General features: G+C 33.1%; 3 protein-coding genes across 4 annotated transcripts; 2 read left to right on the forward strand and 1 right to left on the reverse strand.

Annotated features, from left to right (window-relative positions):
- Positions 1-1,837: 1,837 nt before the first annotated feature.
- Positions 1,838-6,391, forward strand: LOC108336093 (wall-associated receptor kinase-like 14). Of its 2 annotated transcripts, none has more exons than XM_017572421.2 (4): positions 1,838-2,064; positions 2,301-3,041; positions 4,641-4,721; positions 4,939-6,391. In XM_017572421.2, exons 2-4 carry the CDS (start codon positions 2,366-2,368, stop codon positions 6,219-6,221), a joined length of 2,040 nt encoding a protein of 679 aa, XP_017427910.1. In that variant the 5' UTR covers positions 1,838-2,064; positions 2,301-2,365; the 3' UTR covers positions 6,222-6,391. The 2 variants fall into 2 exon arrangements, with proteins under 2 accessions (XP_017427910.1, XP_052725262.1); XM_052869302.1 differs by lacking the exon at positions 1,838-2,064 and having other exon boundaries at positions 2,551-2,759; positions 2,867-3,041.
- A 1,017-nt stretch (positions 6,392-7,408) lies between these two features.
- Positions 7,409-9,139, reverse strand: LOC108335745 (thioredoxin-like protein HCF164, chloroplastic). Its single transcript, XM_017571873.2, has 4 exons — positions 8,861-9,139; positions 8,565-8,777; positions 8,304-8,407; positions 7,409-7,935 (listed from the first exon to the last, which is right to left on the reverse strand). Exons 1-4 carry the CDS (start codon positions 9,029-9,031, stop codon positions 7,653-7,655), a joined length of 771 nt encoding a protein of 256 aa, XP_017427362.1. The 5' UTR covers positions 9,032-9,139; the 3' UTR covers positions 7,409-7,652.
- Positions 9,140-11,415: 2,276 nt separating this feature from the next.
- Positions 11,416-14,556, forward strand: LOC108335744 (NASP-related protein sim3). Its single transcript, XM_017571871.2, has 6 exons — positions 11,416-11,859; positions 12,177-12,427; positions 13,196-13,396; positions 13,517-13,607; positions 13,718-13,979; positions 14,061-14,556. Exons 1-6 carry the CDS (start codon positions 11,567-11,569, stop codon positions 14,385-14,387), a joined length of 1,425 nt encoding a protein of 474 aa, XP_017427360.1. The 5' UTR covers positions 11,416-11,566; the 3' UTR covers positions 14,388-14,556.
- The last annotated feature ends 4,176 nt before the right edge of the window (positions 14,557-18,732 follow it).

Consider the following 18,732-nt stretch of genomic DNA (forward strand, 5'->3'; position numbering starts at 1 on the left):
ACTATACATTACATATAATCAATTATCTAAACATAGCTAATAATTAAATATTTAAAAATATATTTGACTACATTTTAATAAAATAAATAATTTTAAAAAATATTAAAATAATTACTAAAATAAAGTAACATAGATATTTTTCTTGATATTAATTTTATATTACAGCAAATAAATAACTAAAAAAGAAAAGAAAAGAAAATAAATTATTTTTTATTTTAATATATCTTCATTCTGAAATTATAATTAAAATCTCAACAAAAAAACTAATTAAAAGTTATAACATTTTGAAATTATAGTTTTTTTAATATATATGGAAATGAATAAATTGATTTATAACTCCTTGAGATCTGTTTGAGTGACCAGTTAACTGGATCTATCTTCATTAAAATAAAAAAAGACAGTCATCATCTATTTGAAGTCTTACAAACATGTAATTTGATTAGAAATAAAGTAATCATGATAGATATGGTGGAAACCTGGTAGCAGATTAGTGGTCATAAGCCGAAGAGAAACAACAAAATGAAAAGGAGGGCACCATTCATTTCACACCAAACAATCTGATTAATTTATAGCCAAACATAAAAGTTTCCATGATTTTGTTATATCAACGCTTCCCCCTAAACTGATATAAGAGTGTAAATTATTTATCTCCTACAAACAAAATTGTTTATGTTTATTTCCCTTAATTCAGTTATACATTGTTAACGATAATTTAAATATATTTTCAACTTTTTATTATTTTAAAATGTCTTTTAAGAAAATTGTGATGAACTTTAATTTTTTAAAATAGTTTAATTCAACAAATTTAAAGTCAAAACATTTAAGAGTTATTTAAATAAATGTAAAAATAGTTTCAAAACGGATCCTTATTTACAAATCAATATTAAAGATAAGTTTTTAAAATAATTTTTTAGAACAATCTGTGAGAGAACTTCCAATTTAGAATATATCAAATAATTTTCTAAAAGTTTTACATAAATTAAAATAAAAAAGTGTTATTGTTTATACCATTAAGGGTATTTTTTTTTGTATATATATATATATATATATATATATATATATATATATATATATTTTAATTTTACATTTTAAGTAATTATTATTTTAAATTACAATAATTATATTTTCTTTTTTACTTTTAAAATGACTGTTAATTTAAATTTAATCATTTTTTGAATTAAATTAATTATTTTATCATTTTATTTTTTAATTGAATATTTATTTAATTTTTTTGAATTAAATTAATTGTCTGTATCAAGAAAAAGAGAAAAACATATATTTTTACTAGTAATAATAACTAAAAGGATATTTTAAATTACAACATTTAATATTGAGTTGATTAATATAGTTGAGTCTAAATTCATTTTATAATTAGTTCTTAATAAATAATACAAATTTGATTAATTTTGGGAGTTTATAGAAAATTTGTGTGATTTTACGGTAGATATTGAACCTATCATTATGTATATATAAACTTCTAAAACTTAATTGATGCATAAATTAATTTATGATAATTTTTTTTGTTTTCTAAAAGAATTTTAATCTTGTTAAATCATGTCTTATACAGCCATAGCAAACATTTTTAGTAAAAAAGTACAATTGGAGAAAACAATACTGTGTATATATAGGGCTCAAACTAGAAAATGTGTGGTATAAGTCAAACTTCTTACAATTTGCCTTGTTTTGACCAACTAAAATTTTACGTGCAGTGGGCGTAATTTGGCTATGGAAGAGGGGCATTTTGTGCAGAAGAAAGTTCATTGAGGGGTACATTCGGCATTCCATGTTCAGAAAAAGATGTCGACGGTCACATGTATTTTATTTCCAAGACATTGATCCACAAACAAAGTGTGAATGTGGTGGCTAACTTTCTTACTATTAGAGTATTCTTCAATTCACAACCTACGCTCTGCTGCAACTTCCGTTTTATTGTTTTCCCGTCGGAGAAGAACGTTAAGCAGACAAAACACATATCTTAGAAGGGTGTTGTGTTGTGTGTGCTGTGCTGAATTACTTCTTCAACTGCTGCAGTCATTAATTTCAACCTTTGCAGAACCTCTGAAGGTATGCATAGTTATGTCTCTGGGCAATTAATTCATTTTTTTTTTCAGTTTTCTTTTTTAAATTTTCCCTCAAAGGTGATTGGTTCTCTTGTATGAGCACGCATTTATTGAGATAGATGGCTACCCAACGGCACCGATCACAACCTTTAATTTTCATTTAATCCATCATCTGAAAGATTATCGTCTTACCATGTTTCGGGAGAATTCAAGTTGAATTTTTGTTTTAATAATTTTCAGCAAGGGAAGGGTGATGATTGTGATTACCAATTTGAAGTTAGTTCAGTTTCAATGAGCATCTAAAAATGTTTGTTCACCACCGTACGAATCTCGTTATAGTCCTCACGATCTTGATAGTGTGCACAACAAGAGCGCAAAACCTCACCTGTAATAGGCAATGCGGGAAGCAGAGTGTTCAGTTCCCTTTTGGATTCTCCGAAGGTTGTGAAATCATACTAAACTGTTCCGACAACAAAGTTCATCTTCACGAATTTCTGGTCCAAAACATTACCAACAGCAACATACTCGTCAATCTCCCTGCAAAATGCAACCGCAGCATGGAATCCATCGAGCCACTTTTCAGTAACAATTTTGCTCCCTCTGTTAACAACAGCTTTCTGGTGCAAGATTGCAGCGATGCGTCTCGAGGGTGCGCTTTTCCGGCTTCGAATTTTGTGGAAACCTGCGATAAGACAAGTGGTAATATCAGTTGCTTTTCGAAACAAGATGAGGCGGGTGTTCTGACGTACAAAGATTTGAAAGAAACTAAGTGTAATTACTTGTTCTCTGCGATTTATTTTGGGCAGAGCAAGGAGATTACGCTGCAGTTTCAGGTGGTCGAGTTGGCGTGGTGGCTTCAAGGACAGTGTGATGAATGTTCTGAAAACGCTACCTGCTCAACGGTCCAAAGAGGGTTTCGGTGCCAGTGTATCCATGGTTTCACCGGCGACGGCTTCATAAATGGCACCGGTTGCCGGAAAAGTGAGTTCACATTATTTATATAATCATATATTTATCTATGTACTGGTTTTATTATTTTATTATTATATGGTTTGGTTCTTGCTTGTGGAAAAATTGCGGGGTTTGACTGAGAATTTAACACCTGCTTGCGGCTTTATGTGCTGGATAACCATGTGGCAAGACCCCAATTTTGACCCGTCTCAAACAAATACCCATCTTCTTTAAAATGTTAGGTGCCTAGTGTATATCTATCACACCATATCGAGAGACTGCACTCATTTTTTTCACATTCTATTTGCAGAAAACATGCACATTTTCTTCTTAATTTGCAGAGTTAACATCATACAAGAGCATTGATTTCCTTTTTAGCTTGAGAATGACCTAAACTCAATGGATGGAATGGAAAAATTTGTTAATATGTTATAACAATATAATCTCCCTCTCTCTCTCTCTCTTATTTTATAATTAATTATTTTAGATTTTTTCAGTAAAATATTTTATCATGTTTTATAAGTAATGTACAAAATAATACTTATATCTTTCTTAAATATAAACATTGACTTTATATTCGAATATGTTTGTACTCGTAAAATATTTGAGTGCATACTACTGAATTACTAATGATGTATTCAAAAGTTAAGAAAAAAACAAATATTTTTTAAAACAAAAGTATGAAGAGACGTACACTGTACTAGCTCACCTAAACCCTACCTGTAAAACCACGTTGACTTTCCCTTTCTGATAAAACAACTTACATTTTTTTTTTCTTCTGGTGGTCGTGTAGTTCACAAGGCATTGCAGGTTCCCTAATTTTGGATAGATATGGAAGAACAGCTATTGATAGCTTTGCTTATAAACCTATTTAATTTTTACCCCATTATAATTTTCGTGTTACTTCTCTAAGGAATCCAATCTCATGGAAGATAGGGAGTATTGGCGTTATGTTCTGAGTTTTCTTTTATTTGAGTAGGGTTGGAGGGAATAACGAACGCGTTATTTGTTTTGAATGGTAACTTAACCGAACAGAATCCTTGAGAAATCAAAAGTCAACATGTTTTGGCTGCACATGCGTGGTTGAATGGAATTGAATTTTCAATGTATTAGACGTGGTCAAACGGGAAATATTGCTCAACGTGAGCAATTAGTATTAGGAACTTGCCAAATTTAAGGTAGTAATTACCACTCGTAACATTAGGCATATGGCATCACTGACAATTTATTTATCACCCATATGTTGACAACGCAAATTGAATGTGATTCGAATTACCCTTTCTACTAGACATTTTCTCAATATAGATATCTCATATTGACATAAAACCTTAGTTCGAACATTTTCTGTGCCACGTCTTGACGATTTTTCCTATTGCACGTGTTTGGTTTATTTTTTAATTCAGACGGGTTTATAATTAAAACTTTACAGAATTCAAACATTAATAAAAACTGAAGCAATTTCTGATCAATAACAATCATGTCTTCAAAAGCTATAAATCAAACGAGGAAGATTTTAGTAGATACTGCATATCCAGAACATATGTTTTTATCATCTAATGTGATATATTAGTTTTTTTAGCATATATCGTCATTGATTTTAATCTGTTCCTACGGTTGCCTTGTCATCAGCTTCGGCTTCAAGTTGCAGTGCTTCAACACTGGCTTCCGGAGGATGTGGAAAAGCAACCAAAATCGGTGTTGCTGTTGGAGGTATTATAGAATAGAACCTTAACATCTTAAAGTCCTACTCGTTTCACTGTATATAGTCATATGTTGGAAATTTGTTTCACACGAGAATCTTTGTTAACCTGTCAAACTTTTATTGAATGCATATTTTTTCACGTTCTTGATACAAACATGAATACATAAGAGAAGTTCTTAAATTTCATATTTGGATGAATTCTGCATGATTGTTCACACTTGACAGCGAGCATAGCTGGAGCTTTGGTGGTGGCTGGTCTATTTCTTCTATGCTACTGTGCTAGGCGCCGCTCTATTTGGTTGGGAAAACATACCAGAGTAAAGCGGCAATTACGTGAAGCTGCAGGAAACTCAAGTATACCTTTCTATCCCTACAAAGAAGTAGAAAAAGCCACAAATTCTTTCTCTGAGAAACACAGGCTGGGAACCGGGGCATTTGGTACAGTTTACGCCGGAAAACTGCACAGTGATGAATGGGTTGCTATCAAGAAGTTAAGGCAAAGAGACACCAACAGTGCTGACCAAGTCATGAATGAGATCAAGCTCCTTTCTTCAGTGAGTCATCCAAATTTAGTTCGGCTCTTAGGTTGCTGCATAGAGAAGGGAGAGCAGATCCTTGTTTATGAATATATGCAAAATGGAACACTTTCTCAGCACTTGCAAAGAGAGAGGAGTGAAGGACTGCCGTGGACAGTAAGACTTACCGTAGCTACTGAAACTGCTAATGCTATAGCATATCTCCATTCCGCAATTCACCCCCCAATTTACCACAGAGACATAAAATCTAGTAATATACTTTTGGATTATCACTTCAAATCTAAGATAGCTGATTTTGGGCTTTCTAGGCTTGGCATGACAGAAACATCTCATATCTCAACCGCTCCACAGGGGACTCCTGGTTATGTGGATCCCCAATACCACCAGAACTTCCATCTTTCTGATAAAAGTGATGTGTACAGTTTTGGAGTGGTCTTGGTAGAGATAATAACTGCCATGAAAGCGGTTGATTTTTCTCGACCTAGGAGTGAGGTTAACTTAGCTGCACTTGCCGTAGATAGGATTAGGAGGGGTGCTGTAGATGAGATCATAGACCCCTTCCTTGAACCACACAGAGATGCTTGGACACTGTATTCTATTCATAAGGTAGCTGAGCTTGCATTTAGGTGCCTTGCTTTTCACAGTGACATGAGGCCTACTATGATGGAAGTGGCAGAGGAGCTAGAACACATTAAACGCAGTGGATGGGCAACTATGGAGGAAACTGCCATGACTTCATCGAATGGATCCACTTGTTCATCACCTCGCAGTGGAAGTGAGAAGTCATTGAGTGGTATCAAAAAGGCTGGCCAAGGGAGTGCGAGATTGATAGTTCCCCAGAAGATTGAGAGATTTTTTCATTCTGTGGAGGTGAAAGACAGCTCTCCTGTATCAGTACATGATCCTATTCATTGGTCGAGTGGACACAGCTCACTTTCGTCAAACAGCTTGTTAGTAAATGTCATCCCTTGACATGTATACTTACTTTGAGGTGGCTAGCCTCCATAAATGTGAATACTAAAGGCATATAACACTTCCTTTTCTCTGTCGCAGTTGTTGCTATACCTATTTTTATGTATGATTAACTTCCAAATATTATATTTATAAATCATCAGTGATCAATATGCAGAATTCACTACTCAGTCAGGATCAACACTATGCTAGTTACTGTATATAATTATGGTTGAAAGAAACCACCTTTGGCTACAATTGTCATTTTGGGTGTCTCTGAGTAGTCCAAGTTATGCCAAGGTATATGGTTTCAGTATATGAAAAAAAAAATTATTTGAATTTAATTTTAAAATAAAAACATCATTTCTTTGAAAAATATACAAAAGTTTTAAATTATTCGGAACCAACTTTTGAACCAAAACCAGTTTTAAACTTAAAGTAGCTGTAATACGAGAATCCCCAGGGATCTTGGGGCAGTGTTTGCAGACATGGATCTTACATATAGTGTGCAGGAGGAGAGCAAGCATTGTACTAAAAGCTAGAAATCAACATAGCAGAAGAAATTGAAAAATAACGGAGAAAAATAATTAATTTCTCTACCCTCTGTCATGGATAAAAATCTTTTTTAAAATCGATTAAGTGAACGGTTAAGAAATAAACCAGATTAATTTACAAATGTTTTCATTACTTGACTTTTTAGAGGTGATTTAGTTTGGATTAAGATTTTATTTGGGTTAATTAAATTTTCTGCACTGCTGCATAGGCAGCACTTGACGCATGATCCACGTCTATCTCAACCCTGCTTTAGTGAATTTTCATTTTGAAAAAGAACAAAAGAATATATATTATTTCTATTAAGCTGGTGATGTTTTGAAACACCAAATACATTTGAAAGTTTCAGTTATGTTAGAAAAATTCACAATAAAACAGTTGAATCTTAAGGCATTGGCCACTAGAACTTGAAGAGTGTCCAACGAAAACACAAATATGGTAGAAAACAGCGTTGACCAGTAGAACCCTAAGGGCGTCCTGTAATTATAAACCCGATGTATGGCAAATGTCATTTAAATCTTAGACGTGGTTATTGAGTGGTAAACCCTGATAGGAGCAGAAAATTCATTGTTTCCAATAAACACATCACTTTCTGATAGACTGAGAATTCCGTGCATTTAGAATTTGAAGGGGAGTGGGGTGTACAGATATAAATTGTTAGAAAACAGAAAATGAATAGAGTAACAGGCCTGTAAACATTCAAGTGAATTTTAATTATAACAAGACTAAGAATATAGACACATTTGAGCTAACATGTGTGTGACTGATATCTAGATTTTTAGATCCTAATCTATGACAGACTTGCACAATGTTCATAATAAGATTGTGATCTGGATAAGAAAAAATAAATGTAAACAAGAGTAACAAGTTGTTTGCTCACTGACAGATGAAACTGGTCATCTAACCATGACTTCTTGGATCAACAACTTGATGCACCTTCCTTGTTTCAGCACTTGAATATTGGCCTACAACACGAGCGTGAGGAACGGATGCTTGTCCACGAGCAAGGGCATCCACATTTTCAAGCAGGTACTGTCTGGGAAGCCTACCCACAACATTACCCTCCTCATTCCCTTCCTTATCAAGGAATGCAAAATGTGGAATACCCTCCACGCCAAACTCGTCAAGCTCTTGCTCCCACTTTGTGTTATCAACATTCAACATTACAAAATTAACTTGATCCCTGTGTTGAAAATTAAACTGTGTCAACACTAATTAACACTGGCAATAGCAAAATTAAGGACCTCTGTTTACTTTTGTTTTCATTTCTTATCTTCACTTTTAATTACAAAACTATTCAAATTTTTTCAGTCAGGATGTTTATTTCTCAAAAATTATACAGTAAACATAAAAAAAAAACATATTTTTACCAAGTGCAAATATTTGGAAACAGAAATCAAAGTAAAGATAACATAGAGTTTTGTGATTCAAAGTAAAAAGTAAAAAAGAAACCAAAACTCCACATTTCCTCATGTAAAATGGCCTTAATGTTCTGCTTAATATGAACCATAATAAATAGGAAAGCATGTGTTTTACTTAAAAGGTGATTACTTGTATTGCTGCTCAACTTTGTATACGTCTGGAGCTAATTCCCGACATACCTCACACCAATCTGCATAAAACTCGACCACAGTGGGTTTCCCATTGGAGAGAGCCTGGACCATCCAATATGAAAGCACAAGTATTATAAAAAAAAATGGTGCCAGATACTATGTAACACGGTTTGAAAACCTTGGGAACACTAACAGATATATTGACATAATTAACACAAGCTAATTAAAAGAAGAAAAGCAGTGGAGGGCATAACCAAACCTCTTCGTAAGGCACTGCAGTGGTAGAGAGATCCTTGAGAGAAACACCTAAATCCAACCTGGCAAACAGGAAAAGTCCCAAAGCCGCTAAAGTAGAAACAAGTGCGATTTTGTTGTTGACATCTTTGTTTGGCAATTGAGGAAGTGAACTTGTGGTCGTCTTAGTGGTCTGAGTATTGACTGTGGTAGGCTCAACTACTGGTTTTACTTGTTCCTGAGCAGAGGTTAGAGGAAGTTAAGGTACGAAATAAAGAACCTCATCCAATTTTCTGTTTTTGCAGAGTAACGGAAACATACCCTTGGAGGGACATCCTTTTGATCGGGGTTAGGATTTGTTTGGCAAGCTAAAGTCTGAAATTTGCGGGTGTTGATGCGATTGTGTTGAGGATGTGCAGCGAAGCGAGTAATTGGTAAACATGGACGGAATCTGTGCAGTGTGATGGGGTTTGGGGATATGAAACGCGCCATCCACGCAACCAAAATTTCCTAGATGCAGAATTTCAGATTGCAACACCCACCGTTCACAGTTAACAAAGGAAGATTTTTCTTTCCGTCCCTTAGTATGGAAAAGAAACAAGATAAATTCAACTTCTATTTTATAAAATATAATAAAAACTCCTGTTGGAGAATGTTAATTCCATTACAAAAAGGAATTGTCTAAGTTATTTGAATTAAAATGGAAGGTTATAAGAAATAAAATAAAAACATTTTTAATTTAAAATGAGATATGATTTTCTTAGTTTTAAGTTTTGAATATTCTATTTAAAATTTATTCGATGTCATTCTTTTTAAAAACACGTAAAAGAAAAAAATTGTAAATGAGATTACAAAAAATATTAAACAAACTTAATATATTAATTCGTCACATATTTTTTTAATTTTTTTCAATTTCGTTTTACTCTTTTAAACTTGTTAATTGAGTTATTGTATAGTCAACTAATATTTGTATTTTACACGTAAATCTTTGGATGCTTCTTTTTGCACTCTTTTAAAGGCTTGGAACACAAAAAGGTTTTTTTTAGAGTTGTTGCAATATTCAGTTGTCAAGAAGCTTAGTACAAAATTGATAAGAAAAACCTTACTCATGATGACAATCTGTCCCATGTTTCATTAGATGTAAAGAGGTTGATATCCAATGATTATATGTTTGATTAATAATATCCAATATGTTAAGTTTGATTAATCAATAACTATATATTATTATACTTATTTGTATTAATTAAATTTTTTACCTTTAATATTCATGAAATCATAACTATATCTATGACACTATGAAGTTATATTATTGTGTTTATATCTATATATTAAAGTTTATTATTTACATTTTTTTACATCATCTAACCAATGCTTTATTTAAAATTAAATTTTTAATTTTGGTTAACTCAATCATAATATAGTTTAAAATATAATTATACATAATATATTTTTTTAAAAATATATATAATAAATACATTTCTTATTATAAAAACAATCAAAATATTATTATTTAATTTTATAAAATAAAATACTTATATTAAATTATAATTATATTTTCATAAAATCAAATTAATATAATAAATATTTTATAATTTTGAAAATCTTGTACATTATTGCTTGAATACAAATACTAATTAAATAAAAAATATTATATAAAAAATTGTAATTATATTATTTTTAATATAAAGGGTCAAATGACCAATATGAAAGAAGGAAAAACTACCTTTTGTGAGTCCTCAAACCAGCAGTCCTCTATTTAGGCGTACAAATATGGAGTCATTGAGAAACTAATTTCTCAACAGTAATTTTTCTTTTTCAAAAGACACACAAAATTAAATCCAGAATATCGTTTAAAGAAAATCTACAAGTGATACTTCAACTAAGGAGATGTACACAATGCAGCTTTATATTCAGTTTCTGTTAAAGATTAAATATGATTTAAATTTATTAGAAACTTTTGTATAAACTTACTACTAATCTTGGTGTGCATTTTTCATAAACTTTTTCTAAGATTAAAAAACTTATTCTTAACAGTTACAGTGAAATATTCCAACAATACATTCATTATTAAAAATCTAAATCCACACGTACGTTCATGGTAACCTTACTTATCATTTACTTCATCTCACTTTTAAATGATGTAAAAAAAATGATTAGAAAATTTAAGATCATCTGAAAATAAATTTTGTTATTGTTTATTTAAATGAATTTAAAAATAAATAAAAGTGAATTTAAAAATAATTTATTTTAATCTGTTACATTAATTAAATTTTACGTTAATTCTAAAAAACTTTAATTTTAAATTTATTGTCATTTACTTTCAAATTTATTTTAATAAAAAATAAAAAAATTTGCCTTCAAAAAAATCTTCTAAATAATAAAAATAAAATAAAAATGTCTTACAAAATACTGGGTCATACAGAACAACTGAAGCAGGCTATTGATGGTAGAAACATTCTCACAGTCTTCCCTTCTATGCCGTTACCAACCCCTCTGGACAATCTGCTCCGTTTCCTCTTTCATTTTCTTCAGACTCTTTGTATCCAAAACAAGGGGGAATGTCCTGCGCCACTGATTCTTTGGCCGTCAACCCTGTCAGAAAAAAAAAACAGCAACTGTCTCAGTTCTCACGTTTTGAAGTGTCGACAAAGTTTTCACAACACAGGATCACAACCAACTTTGGTCATGACGAGATTGCACAAACCATGTCACTACCTCACTGATCCTCTACCTGTGTGACCATGGTTTGTTTCCAAATTTAACTGATTTATTTAATTACTAAAATGTCCTTTCTACCATCACTTCTACCACGTGTCAAACTGTCAATACCGAAATGGTGTCAAGCGGCAAATTTGGGTACTGAAATGGTGCGGGTATAAGGCCCATTTCGTACTCGGGTTTCCTTTTCATTTTCACCATTTTGCGCCAGAAACCAAAGCCTCAAATCAAAACCCAAACCCTTGCGAATTGAGGTCACTTCAGTTTCGATTTTTTCTTTCTCTCCCGTCTCTGAAGGGAAATTCGAGAATGGCGGAAGAAGCTCCTGCATCTGAAACCTCTGTCACAATGCCTCGGCTGGAGGAAGCTGTCGCAGTGGACGAAACCCTAAACTCTTCTGAGAAGGACAAGAGCGGAATATCTGTGAATGCTTCTACAGCCCATGGTGTTGAAGAGTCTGTGTCTAAGGCTGAAGCTTCCGTTAGCGATCCTCAGAAGTCTCTGGAGTTGGCGAATGAGCTGATGGAAAAAGGGAACCTGGCAATAAAAGAGAACGATTTTGGAGAAGCAGCTGATAACTTCAGCCGTGCTCTGGAAATCAGGTTTCTTTTACTGTAAAATACATTCTCTGTGTGAATTGAGTTTAATCATTCTGCTAAAAGGTTTGAAGAAATTCTCTTTTAGGACTGTATGGTTTATGCATGAGTGAATATGTGTGCTTGATTAATAGAAAATGATAGTTGATGTGATGTTTCATACTCTAAATTTATATATATATATATATATATATATATATATATATATATATATATATATATATATATATATATATATATATATATATATATATATATGTGTGTGTGTGTGTGTGTGTGTGTATGTATGTATAATGCTCTGAAAGAATATTTGAAATAAACAGAGTGTCTCATTATGGTGAACTTGCTCCTGAGTGTGTGCACACATACTACAAATATGGGTGTGCTCTTTTGTACAAGGCTCAGGAGGAAGCTGATCCTTTGGCTGATGTGCCCAAGAAGGAGGATGGATCTCAACATGACTCCACAAAAGAAGGACCTGCCAAGAGTTCTGTGAACGCAGAATCTTCCACTGCTTCTTTTTCGAGCAATACTGTGCAGGATTCAGCTGACCAGGGTGAAGCTGTGGATGATGGTCAGTGTGTTGTCTCTAGGGCTTACTGCTTAATTTTTATTTTATTTTTGTTTATAATTTATTGCTCCATTTCTTAAAGTTTTTTATACCATGGTTCTTTATAAGATGAATTGGACATATATGTAAAATGTGATGCAAATTTGAAATTGTTTCAAAAAAATTGTTACTTCTTACTTAGTTTGCCTTAGAAAGCATGCTGCCCTACTCAACCGTCTTTGCAGACAAGGGGAAGTGTTTTGAGTTATTGATTATGTGATAGATTATGAGATGTGCATTTTATTTAGAGTTGCCAGAACATTCTTTTATATCAACAGGTGTAATTAGCTTGATTTATGAGCTGTTTAATGACAAATTGAAAAACATTGTTTAAGCATGTTTATGTGTACTGATAAGATGTTTATGCATGGCACTGATGTTAACATTATAAGTCGATTCTCTCCTACCAGTAGCTAAGCCAGTGAGAAAAGAAAGAGCTCGTGGTTGATGCAGACTATATAAAGCAGGATATTTATGAATAAAAGTATGTACAAAGCCTCCTAAAATTGTTAGATGTAGATACTGGGTGTCTGAATATCAACCATATTTGAAAATTTGGAGAAGCTAGCATAAGGTCACTTTTGTATATATATGTGTGTGTGCATTATGTTATTCCCTAATCAAGATATTATTCCCTAATCAAGATGAAATTTATAATTTATAACCACAAAAGTCGTAGTCTGCAGATAAATCAGTTTCTTAGTGTTACTTCAATTTTCAAACATGAAACAGGGTCCACCAAGAATGATGAGGAAGAAGGTGACGAGGCTAGTGATGCAGAAGACTTGGCAGAAGCTGATGAAGATGAGACTGACCTGGATCTGGCATGGAAAATGCTTGATATTGCTAGAGCGATTGTTGAAAAGCAATCTGTCAATACAATAGAGCAGGTGGACATACTATCAACATTGGCAGATGTTGCATTGGAAAGAGGTATTTCCATATTCATATACTCATTTTAAATTTTATTAATTCTTCTCCAGAAAAACAAAAAGGTGGAATATGATTATATTAATAGCTGGATGGATTATTTCCTGGTTCTTGTATATGCAGAGGATTTTGAAACTTCTCTGTCAGATTACCAGAAGGCACTGTCCATCTTAGAGCAACTGGTTGAACCAGATGATAGAAAAATTGCTGACTTGTATCCTTGGTTTAATTTTTATCTAAATGTGTGGTTTTTATGGTGTCTTTAATTTAAGCAAAGTAGATAACTGAATATGTCCTCTGATGCTACTTAACTCCTGAAAATAGAAACTTTCGCATATGCTTGTGTTTGGAGGTTGGTTCTAAGGCTCAAGAAGCAATTATCTACTGTCAGAAGGCTACATCTGTTTGTAAGGCACGATTGCATCGTCTTACAAATGAAGTAAAGAGTTGTTCAGATTTGACATCTGTGTCCGAGTTAACTGAGAATGTACCTACAGACCCCAATTCTGACCCTAATAACTCAATTGTGGATAAGCAATCAGAGATTGAAACTCTGAAAGGTCTATCAAGTGAGCTGGAAAGAAAGGTAAACTTGGTAAATTTTTTTAAGATAACTAGCTATCCTGTGCTTTTATTTTGATATAAATGGGAATTTATGAAATTGCAGCTTGAAGATTTGCAACAGTTAGTCTCAAATCCAAAGTCAATTTTAGCTGAGATCCTAGGAATAGCCGCTGCCAAGGCAGGCAATGGGAAGGAATCATCTCTGGGAATGGTGAGTTCCTCACAGTTGGCTACTGTAAAAAACAATGGAGGTTTTGACTCTCCATCCATTTCAACTGCCCACACTAATGGATCAGGTGGAGTCACACACCTTGGTGTGGTAGGAAGAGGTGTTAAGCGAGCATCAAATGCCAGCTCGTCAGAAGGAAGCACACCAAAAAAACCAGCGTTAGAATCAACTGAAGACAAGGGTGATGAGAGCGCTTGCTGATGTAATTCTTGGTTCGTTTGTATGGTGTGTTTAATTTGAACTTTGAATGCAACCATACAGTTTGGTGACACTAGTGAACTATTGATGAGAGGATATTTTTAGGGGATTGAATGTTTTCTGAGAAAGTGTTCTGCTATATAGTCTCCGTACTGGCTTTATGTGCAGCTAATTGATATCGTCACAAATTTCTGAATACTTGAAATGACATTCGTAAAAAAATTACGATATTTTTTTTCAATTAAAATCACTCAGGGTATTTACTCTGGATTTGGTTGAATGAGTAATAGTTATGATTTTGGGGGGCATGGTAATTGATTAATTACTGAAGCATGCTACAATTTTTGTTTAACCAAGCCAGAAGGTATAATGAAACATCCATATCATAACATCGCAGCCCAAAAATAACAGGATAAATGAAAAATGATTGCATGGGTCTTTCCACCGTTGTGAATAATGAATGTTTCTGTCGATCGAAGTTAAATACTGTTTCTTGGATTCTTAGTTTGTTTGGCAAAATTCATTTATAAGCTTGCTCATGCATGTAAACTATAAATTAGGAGTTAAAATCTGCAAGCTTTAAAGGCTGTGATTGATTTATATGTTCTCTACCGAATTGTTTTGGTTATATTTCTGATACCTTATGATTGACTTCGATTTTTTTTTCCTTATAAAGTATTCTCAATTTGATTTCTCTAAATAAGTTTGAAGTATATTCGAAGAACCATCTCAGGGTTCTCTGCTATTTCTTTCACCTAGGATAAAAAACCATATTTAAGATCGCGAAACAAAGAGACATAACGGATGCGGCGCAGTGAAAGGAGTATTTAAGCATCTTAACCTAAAAAATAGCTCTATATATTGAGCACCCCTACTCGAAGCTGTAAGATCAATTACTAGTTACTATCAACAAATGAAAGAGACCTAGGAAAAGAAGTGAATGCGATGTATTTTGTCTAGCGGTTATTCCTAAGAAGGTGGCATAATGGTAGTCGTTGAATGCATTATCTGGTCCATAAAGGTTTTGAAAGGCAAATTAGGAATAGGAAGAGTGGCTTCTAAACAGAATCTCTGAAATGGAATAACCGAATAATTATGCCAGGCGTTATCTTCAGTATCGAGGTGGCCCCATTAGTGTGTGGCACAAGAGAAACTAAACCAAGAAAGCGTTGATGTTAACGAGATGACAGGATCAACAATGTCATCTGAATACATTCTTTATAAAATGGGTTTGTTGTGTCATAATACCATACTCTGAAGCAAGGCATCGTTGGAATTGCTCAAGTGTAGAAGAGTTTCAACTTTCAAAGCCAAAATCATGTGCTATAGGGTGGAGTGTAGAAGCTGTGGGAGGTACACGTGGGGAGGGTGTGGGAACCACCTGACCACCCTCTACGCCAGCATTGACGAGGGAATGCACTGCACCTGCCGCTCATGGCCCGGCGTTGTCATACCCCCCAGAAGCACCGACACGGCTACTCAGCAACCAACTCAGCCCAACAACTCTTCCCAAGGTAAACCTTTTCAACTTCCTCTTAATCAATTACGTTACTTTAAACTTTATGTAAATACCAATTCATTATGGAGATGGAGTGTACCTGTTGGTTTCTGCAGCAGGCAACGGGAATGCTCAAAGTTGATGGAGCTGCGTTGGATTCTGATCCGTACAAGTTCTTTTCGAGTTATACGACGACGTGCAGAGGGTAGTATCGTGTATTATAACTGTTTAAGGAGGTTAATACTAATATAATAATGTAATGTAGCGTTGGTCATGTGAAACTGACCAACATGAACCTGCATTCTTCTATGTTAATGGATCCATTAATAAAGAATAAATTTCTCTGCTCTAGTGCCCTGTGTAATAAACTTCATATGCTTCAAAGTTTGTCAGTTTATGTTTTGGTTTTAGGTATATTATTTTTTATTCTGTCATGGTTTTCTATCCCTCTTTAACCCATACTCTGTTAACGTGGGTCTGAGAGGGAGGAATTTGGTAAAAGGAGGGAGGGGGAACATTTAAAATATTTGGATATAATCATAATTGAAAGGTTTAATTGTCATTTTAGTTTCTATATTTTTGGTTTTTGTGTATAAGCAGATTCTGAACTTTCAATAGATGTTCTTGAACTTTTGCTCCTCTTTTTAGACGCATTTAACGTGGGTTCTAACGACTTGGTTATGTTATCTTTATCTTCGAATGGATGCTATCTGCAGGGTTTTTACGATTTTCAAATGCTTATTGAGAGATATACTTTTTAATTGTCATGTTTTATTATCCATTAATTTGACTTTGAGAATTATAAATCTCAAAAATGTCGGTCAAGAACATAGTTCTTGCATGAAAATTTTCTATATATTGTCCTCTACGTGAGAAACCATTCAGAAGTTAATTCAACGGTTTATTAAATTTAAATTTTCGAGGGTGCTTAAGTTTTTTTGGTGTAGAACTGAAACGGAAAATTGTGCCAAAGTGTATATATAGACTAAAAGGATTATTTTTTTGGATATAGTAAGAAAAATGAAACACTGATTTTCTTCTACATTGGAATTACGACCCAAAGTACAGTGTAAATACCAAATCTAATCTCTGTAAAACAATGGAGACTAATCCATCGAATGATTAAAACTTACAGAATAAATAATCAAAACTAAAAACAATATTCTGGAACTAATTAAGATAACGAGCCGTAAGAGTTGCTGGTATGACTAATATTTTCGAAATAGCAAATAGCATCTTGTAATGGTCCCCTGTGTCCAAAAACATAGCAGCGCAAATAGGCTAGATTGATAGTGTGAGTGACCAAACAGTAACTGATAAAGAAACTTCTACACCCATCACTTGAATTCTCAAATAAACTGATCCATTGGAAGGCATTTGAAAGGTCCGAATTTACCTTCGTATCCTTTCACTTTTAACTCTTCATCTTTAAAACAAACAATTCTATTTTTTTCTTTTTATCCTCTTAAATTCATCAGCTCATCTTTCTTTAAATCCATTCTCACAAGTCAGCAAGTTGAAGCAAATACTTACATTATTTCCTTTTCTTTTCTCACAAAGAGTACATCTATTGAAGCAAACACTGCATTATTGAAACACTTCCCTCCCACCCTTTTTCTATATTTGTACACATTGTCATGTGCGTGTATCAATTTGAACTCTTGGTTTATTTTGAAGAAGTTCTTGGAATGCTGCACTGCACCTTACAGTGGTTGTTTACTCAGTAAAGGTAGCCGTAAATTCTACGAAAGTATGAGACAAAAGATATGCCACGATAAATGAAGACACCTCTCAGTATTTGTCTTTCTCTTTACTCAATTTTGTTTAGTTTGGAAGCTCTAAGCTTATCCTTTAAAATGTATTCCTCAACTTTAGGAAAACTAATTTCATTAACAATAATACTTCATACCAACTTTCTGTTATATATATATATATATATATATATATATATATATATATATATATATATATATATATATATATATATATATATATATATATATATATAAGGCTTCCTTCCCCCTTAATCTGGTTTTTACTAAATTTACTGTGATTACTCTTAATCAAGGGCAGACAAGAGGAATGCTTACATATTTTCTGGTAGAGTGAATATAGAAGACGTTTCCTGAATTTATTAACATCCTCCAAAGAAAAGGTACTATTAATAATTCCTTCTGTTTTTAGTCTTTATTAATTTGAATTTTGTCATGTTTTAACCTATATTTTTTTAGTTTTATCATCAACTAAATTTAATTTAACATTAAAAATGAAAATTACTAATTAATATAGTCTAGTAATAAAGAACATTTTAATTATCATAAATTGAAATATTTATTATTATTTTAATTAACTTTGTTTATTTTAAAAATTAACTAATTAATAAAGATGAACAAAAGAACCAGTAAAGAATGTTGAATCCTAAACCAACTAAAGAAATTTGCAATTAACATTGCATTCGTTAACTCCGCCATGGCAGATGATATAAGGTCCCGCTGGGCCTTTTAGAGAATTATTTGACAGGTTCCGTCTAAAATAATGATAAGATGATCTATTATCTAAGCAAAGCAACACTATATGTGAGAAAACCAGAATTCTCATTCCTAAACTAAATTATTCCATCATTTGCGCAAAAAGTAATAACCTGGTTGGCAAGCAATGCTATATGGGTAATGAGTGAATGTTGTCTTTCCAAAAAGAAAACTAATCAGTGACACCTCCTTTTTGTTGAGTTTATTGCCATCTTAATTCATGAGTGAGATAAACAGTAGGTGATAGTGAAGTTCTGCTGAAAGTCAGAGAAGAAGAAAGAAAAGGAAGTTCTGATAAAGGAAGGAAAGGGATCCTATGGAT

Source organism: Vigna angularis, chromosome 10 (assembly GCF_016808095.1).
Source record: "Vigna angularis cultivar LongXiaoDou No.4 chromosome 10, ASM1680809v1, whole genome shotgun sequence".
Lineage (NCBI taxonomy): Eukaryota > Viridiplantae > Streptophyta > Magnoliopsida > Fabales > Fabaceae > Vigna > Vigna angularis.

What these genes read in the sequence shown, in the direction of transcription:
- LOC108335744 (XM_017571871.2), top strand. Translation starts at nt 11,567, where the DNA reads ATGGCGGAAGAAGCTCCTGCATCTGAAACCTCTGTCACAATGCCTCGG. An exon ending in AGATGTTGCATTGGAAAGAG is followed by an intron (nt 13,397 to 13,516) that starts GTATTTCCATAT and finishes TTGTATATGCAG; the next exon opens with AGGATTTTGAAACTTCTCTG. An exon ending in CAAGTGAGCTGGAAAGAAAG is followed by an intron (nt 13,980 to 14,060) that starts GTAAACTTGGTA and finishes ATGAAATTGCAG; the next exon opens with CTTGAAGATTTGCAACAGTT.
- LOC108335745 (XM_017571873.2), bottom strand. Translation starts at nt 9,031, where the DNA reads ATGGCGCGTTTCATATCCCCAAACCCCATCACACTGCACAGATTCCGT. An exon ending in AAAAGGATGTCCCTCCAAGG is followed by an intron (nt 8,778 to 8,860) that starts GTATGTTTCCGT and finishes ACCTCTGCTCAG; the next exon opens with GAACAAGTAAAACCAGTAGT. An exon ending in AAAGTTGAGCAGCAATACAA is followed by an intron (nt 7,936 to 8,303) that starts GTAATCACCTTT and finishes TTTTCAACACAG; the next exon opens with GGATCAAGTTAATTTTGTAA.
- LOC108336093 (XM_017572421.2), top strand. Translation starts at nt 2,366, where the DNA reads ATGTTTGTTCACCACCGTACGAATCTCGTTATAGTCCTCACGATCTTG. An exon ending in TGGCACCGGTTGCCGGAAAA is followed by an intron (nt 3,042 to 4,640) that starts GTGAGTTCACAT and finishes CCTTGTCATCAG; the next exon opens with CTTCGGCTTCAAGTTGCAGT. An exon ending in AATCGGTGTTGCTGTTGGAG is followed by an intron (nt 4,722 to 4,938) that starts GTATTATAGAAT and finishes CACACTTGACAG; the next exon opens with CGAGCATAGCTGGAGCTTTG.